The 13926-nt window shown below is 35.9% G+C and overlaps 1 protein-coding gene and 1 long non-coding RNA gene across 3 annotated transcripts in view; both read left to right on the plus strand.

Moving 5' to 3' along the window:
- Nucleotides 1–13926, plus strand: part of LOC143202557 (uncharacterized) — a 75050-nt gene that overhangs the window by 51592 nt on the left and 9532 nt on the right. The window lies entirely within an intron of this gene.
- LOC143202552 (glutamate receptor ionotropic, kainate 2) lies at nt 2185–10728 on the plus strand. Of its 2 annotated transcripts, none has more exons than XM_076414154.1 (16): nt 2185–2455; nt 2509–2649; nt 3021–3214; nt 3267–3581; nt 3636–3773; nt 3829–3990; nt 4039–4256; nt 7025–7202; nt 7425–7509; nt 8101–8242; nt 8300–8437; nt 8489–8649; nt 8706–8975; nt 9520–9638; nt 9694–9837; nt 9891–10728. In XM_076414154.1, exons 1-16 carry the CDS (start codon nt 2374–2376, stop codon nt 10155–10157), a joined length of 2754 nt encoding a protein of 917 aa, XP_076270269.1. In that variant the 5' UTR covers nt 2185–2373; the 3' UTR covers nt 10158–10728. The 2 variants fall into 2 exon arrangements, with proteins under 2 accessions (XP_076270269.1, XP_076270270.1); XM_076414155.1 differs by having other exon boundaries at nt 2292–2451.

Consider the following 13926-nt stretch of genomic DNA (forward strand, 5'->3'; position numbering starts at 1 on the left):
TCGATATCGAGGCCATCGATATCGCATCCCAAATCATTCAAAAATATACGAGAATATATGCTAATAAAACATATTTGTGCACATATATACAAAAACTTAAAAATATGTCGCGGTAATTAAGGAGCGCGATTTATTTTGGGATTATAAGTAGGCCGGAGACAAATTACCTGCCGTAAACATATTTACACTCTGCCAAAATATCCAGACTAGACGAGACGGGTCGACGAAGCGAGGAAGAAGGAGAGAGCGAGACGAAAAAACTATATCGATAAATACATTATTCTAATTTAAAATCGATTTGGCGATATATTCCCTACGCAAATATTGCGAGTCGAGCGGGATATGTGGAATAAGATGAAACGTAAATTTATTTCGTAATATATATCTGTTTGGTTATTTGGATTGAAATTTCGTGAACATTGAAAATATGTAGGATTTTCGTCTGGAAGGTTATAAGTTAAATGAATATAATATAAAGTATGTTTTTATGAAAATATTGCTTTCTCACGTAAAATATCGACCGGATGATATTTGTTTTCGTTGGTAAATTGTGGTAAAAGATTCTCATTTAAAGAAAGTGTCTACTATAGTCAATAAATAGATCATCGGTCATGTAAGTCTCATAATAAACCCAAGGTATCCCAAATATATATATATATATATATATATATATATATATATATATATATATATATATATATATATATATATATATGCAGTTCCCGTCTATAAGAGACCACCACGATGACGTCTCGCTCTCTTTTCTTTTCTCTACCCCCTTGTATCTGTGCACTTCTACAGCGCTTGTAACTTATCGTACTTCCTTTACCTGACCTCCGGCTACAATAGACCATCACGACGTCTCGCTTTCTTTTTTTGTCCATTCTATCGTCGGCCACATGTACCAATTCAATATCGAAATAAACAAGTATTTATTCAATCAGTGTTTTCAGTTCTCGTGCGAATTCCTTCCAGAATATAGTAGTGAATATTCGGACAAACAATCGACAGGCCCGACAAACAAGTCCTACAATTGGTAACCTCGACATCGATCGAAGTATTTAACAGATAAACCGACTCAACATAAACCACTCGACAGGTGCTAGACACGTACATGGAAGGATAGCACGAAGAATGGAATCCCACGACATTAGCCTGATGGACTAAAACCACAGAAGGCCATCGTGCATAACATCAACACATGAACACCCTTGCCTCACCAAACGAGACACGTAAGGCACTACACTTATAGGTACCCTCAAACAAATCGGAACGCCCCAAGATGAACGACCTCCTGCTACAACTTCGATGGTAGCTGATCCCGTAAGACCCCTCGCTCAGGTTGCATAAGCAGTCTGTAGGCGATTCATTGCGTAATTGCGGGTGCACTCCGGAACCTGAATCACATGGAGGTACGTTCCTCGACAGCTCCATTAGGAAGGGTATGATATAGCGACCGCTACAAGCCTTTAAACCACCACGCATTCACCTACATCTAAGTCATAGCTTAGCAACGCTGGTAGGTTGATACTATGCAGTTCCCGGCTATAGGAGACCACCACAACGACGTCTCTTTTCTTTTCTCTACCCCCTTGTAACTTTACACTTCCACAGCGCTATCATACTTCCTTTACCTAACCTAATATCCTGTCCATTCTCCCGTCGACCACATGTATTGTAAACAAGTATTTATATAATCAGTGTTTTCAGTTCTCATGCGAATTCCTTCCACAAAATAGTAGTGAGTGTTCGGACAAACAATCGCATCGACAGCCACACATTCCGACCGACCAGACGAACATTCCTACGACGCTATTGTGGTGAATCGTATTGGATCTTAAACGCATTGCAAAGAACCCCGGCGTCCTGGAACATTTTCCATATTATTTTCATTTACAACATACCAAACTAAATAGAAATCTGTTGAAAATACGTTCAACCACTTTTTGGGTTGCAGACTTGTGTTTTTACAGTAAAAACATAAAACTGTTTAATAATATGTTTTGTTTTTATTTATTGTTACTTGACGACGCTCAAACGCAACATTAGTGGTGTAGGGTCATTTAAAATCGATTCCATAGATTCTAAACTCGCGACATTATATTTATAGACGAAACAACGCCGGTCTTTCTAATGACATATTTTGAAAATCATACCCTATGCTAATTGATTTTCGCGCTGCTCATTAAACGTCCAAACTACGTCAGACAGTCTGGATACTCTGACCGCCATGGGATAATTATTGGCTATGCACCAGGAACTAGGAACCAAAAATATTCCGTATTTTTATCAGGTTTCGCGCGTAGTAAACTACGACGAGCGGATTCGGGCTACAGGTCTCCGCACAATCCGATCGAGTAAACCGCGAGGACGATGCTGTTTTGTTTTATATTGTGGACGGCGTGCTTGTTCTTTTGTTTTCACTATACGTCATGTAACAATGTGATCAATGTCGGTGAGTATCAGCGACGGTTTGCTCACGGATGAAGGACAGGTGGGCTATTTCAGGAGTGATCTTCGATCCCGATCAGTTCGAGGGAGGCGCGAATTGGAACGTGATATCGGATAACCTCGACAAGGATTTCCAGTTCACCACACCGGAGATTAAATATATTGATAAGCCCGACAGTTTCGAGGCCACGAATATGCGTAAGTACGATTCGGGAAGAATAACGCACGTAATACATCGTCAACAGCTTCAAACTCGTAAGGATTTGAAGGAACTCGTATTGGCAACATTCTAACCGTTATAGTATTTCACTAACCTTTAGACATTTCCCTTTTATATAAAAAAATCTCTTCTTGCATACAACAAACACGATTTCCTCCAAGATTGTTAGAAACCAAGTTCAATGATGTCCGATCGGCTTACATCCCTTCCTCCAAAATACATCACAATTCTCACTGTTGAACTTTCGGAATTGACTTGACTAACTTAAAAGTATCAAATAAATAAAAATTTGTGGAGAAAAATAAAAATACATTCACCTTTAAAATCATGCACATCTCTTTTTTTATAGTATGTCAAATGTCAGACACAGAAACTGGCTTGGCCGCCGTTTTCGGACCCAGAAACTCACTGACATCGAATTCACTGGAGTCGGCTTGTTCTTTTTTGAACATCCCGTACATGTTGTCCAGTTGGAGGCCTCGAACCGCCACAGAATCAGACGTCACGTTCAACCTATACCCAGAGGCCACGTTACTATCTCAAGTATGTATACACTTTCATGTAAACACGACCACACAACCGACAACACTTTTAGGCTTATGCCACAGTCGTTCAGTCGTTGGACTGGGATACTTTCGTCATAATTTATGATGATGAAGAAGGGCTGATAAAGCTACAGGACGTTTTGAAGCTGCAGGAACACGACGAGAATGCTGTCAAAAACACCATGATGCTCACTAAACTGGATCCGTCCGGAGACAGCAGACATATACTGAAAAAAATCCGAAATACTTCCATGTCGCGAATAGTTCTCGATTGTCCGCTTGAAAAAATCCTAAACGTATTAGAACAAGCTAAAGAAGTGAAACTTTTAGCTGATTTCACTACCAGTTTCTTTTTAACATCTTTGGTGAGCTAACCATGGTAAATATAACAAGAAACTTGTTATACTCCCAGTTTTTAGGATGCCCATACCTTAGATTTTTCACCACTGAACACCAAATCGAATATAACGACCGTAAGACTGTTCGATCCTTCAAATGAGAACTTTCAGAAAAATGTGCAACAATATTATCCAGAAACAGAGCCCAGTGAAATAACCGTAAGTTAATATTACTGATACTTCAAAGGATTTACCTGTTTTCTTCTGCATTTAGGTCGAACAAGCTTTAATGCATGACGCTATGCTTTTATTAACATATTCCTTGAACAACGCCAAGAAAACTAAGGAGGAAGAAGTCCTGGAATACGAGGGAAAGTCGTGTAGTTCTCTGGAGAAATATGAAGACACTCTTGGAGTCATAGCAGCTCTTAAAGAGGTTGTTCCGATGAAATACGGTTCTAAAATCTATCAAATCTTATTTTAGGTTGAATTAAGTGACGGTCTCACTGGCCCCGTTCATTTGATGAACGGAAAGAGGGAGGATTTTCGATTAGAAGTCATAGAAATCGATAAACAGGACAAACCTATAGGAATTTGGGAATCGGAAAGACCTGACGCCATATATTTAACGCGAAACGCCACGGAACGTGAGGCGGAGATAAAGAACAGATTACAGAATCACAAATTCATCGTTACGTCAAGGTTTGTAGCTGTTTCCGGATAATAAATGATTCCGCTCGGTATATTCGATATCAGGGATCAATCAATCATTAATTCAATAGTTGTTTTGGGGGTTAGGGTACGTATAACAATTGAATAAAGCGTATAGATGAGAACATCCAGTTGGCACTACATTTGTCATATCCATTCATTACTGGTCAACGGTGAACGTAACATAAGAAATTAGTTAACGTGATGTTGCAGTATTGCATCCCGTATATTCGGTCATCAGATGAACTTGCATTGTCATCACTTTTCAGCATTTTTGTACTTTAAATCGCCATGCCTGGGAAGCAAAATTGATCGAATAAAAAAAGAAGATGATCTGCTTTATTATTTAAGATTTATTTAATTTATGATAAGAAAATCAATAATGTTGTTCCTGTGATAAAAATGTATACAAAGATTAGTCTCCGGCCTACCATAGTAATACACATTTTTTTGGCAAAACTAGTTCGATTTATTGAACATAATTCCCTTCAAGGGTGATCTACTGATTATAGAGACTCTCCAAAATTTCGATACCATTTTTGTAGTACGATTTGTCCTTTGCTTCAAAATAGGTCTCATTTTCGGCGATGATCTCTTCATTAGACGAAAATTTCTTCCCAATGAGCATTCTTTTGAGATCTGAAGACAGGAAATATTCGTGAATGATATGATATACACCTTCAGTTGACAGCTTTAGAGTGTCTGCTATTTCAGTTATTAATTTCAATTTACAGTCATTCAAAATCTTTTTACAAATTTTTTAAATGTTTTCGTCGGTAACAAGCTCTTTTGCGCGTCCACTGCGTTCACCGTCTTCGGTGCTCATTTCACCACGTCTAAACTTAGCATACCAATCCTTGATGGTTGATTTTTCTGGAGCAGTGTCCGGAAACTCGGCCAAGTTTTCGCCTCAACTGTATTTTCCCCCTTCAAATAGCAATATTTTATCAACACGCAAAATTCCTTTTTATCCATTTTTTACAAAAAGAAAAGCTGCTTCACTCAAAATGCTATAATTCACAAACTAATGATCCGACAGTTGTCAAATTTATACACGCATTTTTTGAGAGTTAGGGCTAACTAAAAAACATTTAATTCTAGTAGTTTCTGTCAGTTCGAGCAAACTATGAAGTGGAACGAATATCTTATATAAACTTAGAAACGATGAAAACTATCATGAATAGAAAAAAGCGTAAACGAACAAAGTCGTTTTAGAAAAAAAACAGAACCCAATAGCTAAAGATTGTGATAAAAGTGTTATAACAAATTTATCTGTTTTAAACAATCATATATGACACATAATTGAATTTATCTTGGTTGTTTCTGAGATATGGTCCAAGTCTGACGTCCAAAGATAAAGTTTTGATAATTCAGAGTGATTTTTGGACCACAAAAATATCAATTTCTATAACACGACAATTGACGAATTATTTATTTATCTCTATATGTTAGAATCAGCTCAGTGGTGAGACAAAATAATGATTATAATCTATCAAGTTTTGTAACATCAAATATCTAAAATAACCAATGCATATCATCAAAAAGAAAAACGTTAGCACGTCGCAATGTTGCAATTTCATGGCAACTTTGGTCTACAACGTTTGCCGGTTTATAACTTCTAATTATTATCACTAATGTTTTAAATAATTTTATAGACAACAGCGTCATCAGACAACACTCTGTCTCTTTTTTACCGACTTCAAAAAAGGAGGATGTTTTATGTTCGACTGTATATTTTTTAATGTATATTCACACATTTTTTCCGTCAATTATGGACCGACATTCAAAATTATTTTTTTATTTGAAAGGGTGCTCTTCCGAGTTGGTTCCATTGGAACCAAGTCAGGATCTGATGGCGGAATCCGAGGCAATCGAGGGAAAATCTAAAATTTCAAAGACACAAAATTTTCACATATTTTTTAATCTCCAATTATCTGAACAGATGTGGCCGAAAATCGAAAGTCGTTCATTGCAAAAACCATTCAGCTGGCTTTTAAGCACTAACCGTATCATATGAGAAGTCGTAGAAATATTGCAGATGGTTACTTTTATAGTGTCTTGGTTAGAAATCTCTTCTTTCTCAAATTCTTGTTTCTTGCTGTATTTCCTTATCAAGTCATTTCGGTATGACTGTATTACTCTTTAGTTTCTTTTCTTACTATCTGTATACTATTCTTGATAAAATTAGATATAATCACTGCATGTTCCCTACTGCATTTACCATATCTACAAAACAGTTATTATTCATCATCTCCTCATACATTTTAACCTAAAGCTCATGAATAATTTTGAGCAATTCCACACGAAGAAGAATTTTTCGCTGTTTACCAAATAATTTTCTACAATTATCCTCTATTAATTATCTACAGAGCTTTAGTTGGTTCCACTCTCATCACTCTGTTATAGTAATTGTCAGCATTGGGTCACTGTCACTTTCTCAGGCACTGTTCAAGTCAATCACTAAGCTATTAATTTTCAATCTAACCAAAAATTTTTCATGATTAATATCATGAAGGTGTTATTGTAGACAATACCTGTTTCCACATATCCAAACGGTTCATTCTTGTATACCAATGTATAACATTTGTTTATTATTGAAATAATTTAGTCCATCTAAACAAATAGTCAACATTCGCGCATAATAAAGTCTGTAGGGACCAGTAGTGTGCACACAATATATAAAAATATTATTTTGATTACATATCATGCCTTCGTTAATTATGCAGACATGTTTTTTAACGTCAACGTACAATTTCCAGAATAGGTCCGCCGTATTTGTTCGAGGATCGTGACAAGGAAGTGGCGGGTAACGCGCGCTATTACGGCTATTCCATGGATCTGATAGGGGAGATTGCCAAGCTGTTGAATATAACATTTGAATTTCAAATAACGAAGGACAACTCGCCCAGAAATTTGGCCATCGATCTTATAGAAAGAGTAGGTTTTGGTGACGCGCACCATATGTTCCAGAAGTTTTCAAAACTGATTTAAAACACGCCCGAAAAAAGGGAAAAAAACGGGACGCCGCGGCGAGAGATAAATTTCGATGATTTAGTTTTATCCGTTTAATATAAAAAGCGTGTTCGTTTTAAGTAGATTTGGAGACTTTTGGGTCGTCTAGCTTTCGTTTATTGCCTCATTTGAAAGATAGTTGTTTAGAACGCTGACTTGGCCATCTGCGACTTCACCATCACGCCGGAAAGAAGGGAAATCATAGATTTTAGTATGCCTTTTATGACTTTAGGTGAGTTTGTGTTCCTTGACTATGTAAAGAGAGTAGCTTATATTTTAAGCCCAATAATGAAAAAAAGCAGTAATATATTAACGAAAATGGCTTTATTGTTGTTCATATTATTTTCCATGATAATCAATATACTTTTACATGCACTTTAACCAGTCTTTGTAACACTTTTTCCTTTGATTGAGCTCCTTCCAAACCTGCTTTTTGACTGATTTAATAACTTCTTCTGATGCCAATAAACATTGGTATCGCAATTTGTTCTTCATAAGAGAGAAATTAAATAACATTAAGCGCTAAATCACATGGATCAATTGGACCTATTGGCCTGTCAAGTAGATGGTTGCAATATCATTTCGCGCAATGTTACCACCAAAATATTCACGAGTAAATCCATTTTTTCACTGACATAAAATATTCAAGTCCCTGTAAACCTCACAAGTTGTTAAAAAACAAAACGTGGAAGAAGTTTCAGGTTACAAATGGAAATTATTATAATAAGGAAATATCAGATGAAGCTTAACAATACTGCCAAGGCTCAAGATTTAGATAGCAACCCTTGTAATACCTATGAAATAAACAACATACTTTCTCCAGGTATAGGGATATTGCATAAGAAAGCTGAAACTGATGAGGAAGCCAACATGTATGGTTTTCTCGGACCCCTATCCACAGTGGTATGGCTCTATATAGGTGCTCTGTACCTGCTGATGTCCTTTTTGCTGGTTTTCATATCTAGGTTAGTCCAAATTTCATTCAACTTGTAGATGAATGACCCAAAATTATTTTTATACAGGATGTCAACGGAAGACTGGGAAAATCCACACCCCTGTGACCAAAATCCCTCAGAATTGGAGAACATATGGGATTTAAAAAATTGTTGTTGGTTAACTTTAGGTTCGATCACCACCCAGGGTTGTGATATATTACCCAAGTAAGTTACTCACAACTAACGAAGAAAATGTCCACTCTCTGTTATTTTTAGAGGAGTTTGTAGCCGATTAGCCACCGCTAGCTGGTGGTTCTTTTCGTTGATCATCACCAGCTCCTACACGGCCAATTTAGCCGCGTTCCTCACCATGTCTCGAAAAGATGACTCCATCGATTCCGTCGAGGAACTGGCCACACAATCCAAAGTTAAATACGGTATCCCCGTCACCACCTCGTCGGTATCTTCATTATAATAGTCTCGGTTATTCCAGGTTGTTTGAAAGGTGGTTCCACAGCCTCGTTCTTCGAGAAATCCAACAACTCTCTTTACCAGAGGATGTGGAACAACATGGCCATGGACAAGGCCGTGTTCGAGGATAGTAACGCGAAAGGAGTCGAGAGGATTCAGTCTACGAAAAATGCTTTGTACGCTTTCTTCATGGAGTCGACCGGTATTGAGTATGAGCTTGAAAGAAAATGTGACTTACGAAGGATTGGGAATTTACTAGATTCAAAATCATATGGAATTGGAATGCCCATGAGTATGTATATTAAGTGGTTGCATGTGTTTTGATCAAAGACATTTATTGATGAAAATACGTAGTATCAATATAATAAACCGTTAAATAACCTAAACTAACTCTAAAATTTGATGATTTTAATATTTATTTGTACAAAATAACGGTTTTCGGTCTATATATTGCATATCATGGAAAGATCAAAGTTGTATTTTCGATATTATTTCCTTTCATTGTTTGATTTGAAGGATTCGGTTGCCGAAACCCGTCATACACTTATTGCATTTCTAATTACAAGTTTTACTTTTGACGATTTAAAAGCACTGATTTTGATGTCAGAGGCAAGGAATGGCCTGGAGGCCCGGAGACAGGAGGAAAGACAATTAATTTCCTTCTGATTACCACTTGTTCGGATCGATACAGCACAGTGTTTCAAAATGCTGAAGACGTCTTAGAAGAAGTGATATCCTAGCAATTTTTCTCTATAAATCCTATATTAAATTTGAAAAATTATTAAAAAACGCGCGTAAAAAGCATTTTTCCCCTATATTATAAAATTTGTTATCAGATGCAGATTATCGTCACTCTATAAACTCCGCTGTGCTGAAACTGCAGGAAACCGGAAAACTCATCGAGCTAAAAGAGAAATGGTGGAAAAAAGAGCGAGAAGGGGAACCATGCCCATCGGTAACAACAACAAAACATCCTCATTGTTGATTGATTTGAACTCTGTCTCCTTTAGGATGCTCCCGAAAACACTGACGCCCTGGCTTTGGAGAACGTCGGTGGCGTGTTCCTTGTACTGGGCGTTTGTATCGGTCTAGCCTTTGTCATCGCTATATTGGAGTTCTTGTGGAACGTCCACAACGTATCAGTGGAAGAGCATGTACGTCCAAAGAACCGGGATCTTCTACGACATAATACAACTTCGTGTTTCAGATCAGTTACTTGGAAGCATTAAAAGTTGAGTTGAAATTCGCATGTAACATATTCATCACGAAGAAACGGGTCAAACCCCTCTTGTCCGAATCATCGTCCACCAAATCGGACGACAGCTCGAAGCCAAACGTAGGAATTCTGAATGGAGCTGCTTCCTTCCTCAATATCAACACCAGCATCATTCATAAACTAGGTTCCACCGAAGAACTGAACAAGAGGTGCTCAACACGCACAAGAAAATCCAGTTCCACGATGAGAGGTAGTTAGGCATTCGGATGATGCCTCGGAAATAGTGACTATTGTTATTATTTATTGTAGAATAGTAGTAGTGTCTAGTATAAACTACGTTAAAGAATAATAGCGTAAAAATGAAAAATTCTTGTCTAATATCTTGAGAGTCACCATCATTAGTGTATTTCAGTGTATGTATAACTAATAACATATCATAAATTATATTTTAGTAATATTCAAGCCCCCAAACATTATAGGAATATTAGTTTTAGTTTTAGAGAGTCTTTAGTCACTTTTATATTTTCTCTATTCGGATATTGTTGACATTTAAATCGGTATGTTTGCCACCAATTCGATGTTTTCTTCATTTATTTGTAATGGAAATCTGCAATCACCATAGGAACTGGACATATAGGTAAGATGAATTGGAAGTAGAACTGAATTTTTCAATTTAATTTCTAAATAGTTCGAATAGAGATATGAAAAAGGCTGAAAAGTTTGGAATATCGTTGATAAATTTGCAATAGGTATCCAAAACTTGAAACTACATTAGGGACCCTTTCATGAAATTGTAGTAATTTAGTGTTGAAATATATTGTTGAGTAAACGTAAGGTGTTTTATTTATATATAACTAATTATCAGTTAATATTTACATACATCTATGTATATGATAGCCAGAAATAGTACGGGAGCTAGTAACGTCGAAGAAAAAAGAATTTCAGGTAGGCTAATCTTTTGACATTTGATCTCTTTCACTCGGTCAGCCCGAGATCAATCTGGCTGGCGTCAAGAGTTGCGTTTACTAGTACACATCGTGTCTGTACAGGAAGAAATACTCAATTTTTTAATTAATTAAGTATGGATACTTTTTTAATGACTTTTGATAGGGTGTCTATATATGGCTCAATATGTTAAAGTATGTCTAGACACAGATGACGCTTGACTGACTATTGCAGTTGCACTTACTTATAAGTTTGTACGGCTATCATTAAAATAAACGTCTATATATAAACATTATACCCAAAATATTATTGTTTTATAAAACACATTACAATATATTACAATTCTATAAAAGTTTTTTTAATTCTTTTTTTTCCGTTGGTAGCGCAAAACCAATTTTTAAATAAATGTTCAAATGTTGGAGTGCGGAAAGGATGGTTAGGAAACTGTAAGTGACGTCATTGTTTCGTAACACTTCTGATAGGTGTTTTCCTATAAATCAATACTGTTGTTATATATTTATTAGTCATTTAGATTATTGCTGTTCTTGAATTGTGAAGCTCTTTTAAAACAGTGATGCTCTAACAACAACAAATTCGATAGTTTACCAAGCCAATAAAAAGAAAATAGACTACTCTCGAATAAGATCAAGTAATTCTTGAACAGATGCTCAAAAACAATACAAATAACTCTTCCTAACACAGTTTATTGGTACGTAATTTGAACGGAGCCGATCGACAATGTGACTCGATGTCTTAGAATAATGAGAAGACCTTCATCTCGTAGAGGATAAGGAAAATATATTTGAACGAACAAGAATATCCCCCGGCTTAACTATTTCTAAGAACGACATCGGACAAACCTAAAGATTATGTCGCCCCGAGAGCGACAAAAGGATATCGAACATCCCCGAGACCGTCGAACCCCTGTCCTAATACCCGTAATTTGTTAATCTGTAGGAGACTAGCGTTCGTTATTAAATCACAAAACACGAAGGACTTCATTAGGTATGGTATTTTGATTTTAAGGTACTTTAAAATAGCTTTTGTTTTGCAGTAATTCTGCATTAGAAGAATTAACATTTTGGTAACAAAATCTTAGATAGACAAAAATAAATATTAGTCGCTGGGGAATGGCCTTGTTTAAATCATATTTCCAATGAAAATGGAGCTTTCTATGTTACACTTATAATTTTTGACGAATTCCTAAAAGTAATGATTATCTTACTTTAGTTGTTTTCGTGACTTTTTATGTTCTTGAGGTTTTTAGATTCACTACATTTATATAAATACGCGAAAAAACTTTAACACACTGCATATTTTTCAATACAAACCTGTTAATAAAAGAAAATGTTTAATTTTCGACTAAAGACGTGTATATTCATGATATTTATATAAAAAAATATAAAGAGAAAATTTCAGGGCTTAGTGATATATTTCACGAAAATCGCGTCTCCTGCACTACGGGATAAAACTATAGCACAGTTAGGTAAAAAAAACTTTTTTTATTATTTAATTATTACATTGTGACTAGTCATTATTTTATTATATTATTGTCATATTATTTTTGTTTCTGACTAATCTACAATTTGTCTTTATGATAACTTAAATCTAGGTATATTACTAGGAGGACCCATCGACACTATCCCAGTCTCTGGTGAATAATGTTTATACATTTCACTGCTATATTTTTTATTAACTGCACCTCATTACACAACACTTCAAAAGATCAGATGATCTGATTCTTTTGACTCTTTATTCTGCTCTGCGGTATCAAAATATGCAATACTTCAATATTCTCATGAGAATGGAGTCTTTCCTCTTGCCCCCTTACAATTCTCTTAATTTCTTGACTGACTGTGAGTATCTGAAGGTCTCAATGTAGGTAGCCAGTCTATAGTATTTAGGTGCGCCCACAATACTCAGGAGTTTGTTCTGAAAAATTTGTATTTGGTTTATGTTGCTCTTTCAGAACATCCCCATAATTGAACTCCGTATGTCTATATAGTTTTCAGTATTTGCTTATATAACAGCAATTTATTACGTACTGATAATTGTGATTGTATTCCAATTAGCCAATATATTTTCCTATATTACAATTCCAGTTCTCTTCTTTTCTTCTAATATTTTATTATCTAATGATAGTATTACTTAATGTATTTGGTGCTTGTACGGTCTGATTGTAGGGGAACTGCACATGCACAGATTTACTTTCGTTAATTTATATATTCCAAGCTTGTGTCCAATTATTTATATTGTCACTTGGCTATTGTAATTTTCTGTCTAGCTTCTTCACTATTGTCTTCGACAGCTATAATAGCAGTATCATCAGGAAATGATGCCATCGTAATATTCTCCATTTGTGGTATATCACAAGTGTAGAGTAGATAAAGCATTGGCCACAATACACTTCCTTGTGGAACACCTGTTTGGCTTCTTTTATTGTAGAGTAAGCTGCTTCTTGTTCAGCTCTAAACATTCTGGCTGTAATGTACGATTTTAGTAGTTCGGTGTGTTCTCTTGGTAACATTTTCGGTAGTTATGAATATGGCCTTCATGCCAAACCTTATCGGTTCAGTAAAGTAGATGCTCCTCTATATTTCACGACTTCCATGAGTATCTTCAGCAGCGTTTCATATAGGTTTTTAACACATTCTTAATCAAGCTTTTTCTACACATCTTCGGTGGCATTTTTTATTTGTACAACATTATTTACATTTATATATTCATAATTACTCAATGACTAATTAATAGTTAAAGCTAATTACACTTGTGTTTGACATCTTTGTCTAAGTTGCTAACATTCTCTAAAATCGATCAGTATATATTTGATCATCACCCTTAGAAGAAAACCAAACTCACCCGGTCTGATCAATATTCAAGTAGATGATGACGGAACGTGGCTTATATATTTCCCCTATATAAGCCTTTTCAATAACAGTATCTTGATCTGGTAATAAAGATTTAATAGAGTTATTCTCTATATAGAATCTGACATTCCATATATACCAGAATGGCAAGTAATTGACATAAGAGCCACTGACTTACGCTTAAAGGCTGAATCAGAATTTATCTCCCATCTTGT

The sequence above is a fragment of the Rhynchophorus ferrugineus genome, unplaced genomic scaffold (genome assembly GCF_030347505.1).
Source record: "Rhynchophorus ferrugineus isolate W39M unplaced genomic scaffold, kcgeb_rfMv2 rfM9, whole genome shotgun sequence".
In the NCBI taxonomy this organism is placed as follows: domain Eukaryota; kingdom Metazoa; phylum Arthropoda; class Insecta; order Coleoptera; family Curculionidae; genus Rhynchophorus; species Rhynchophorus ferrugineus.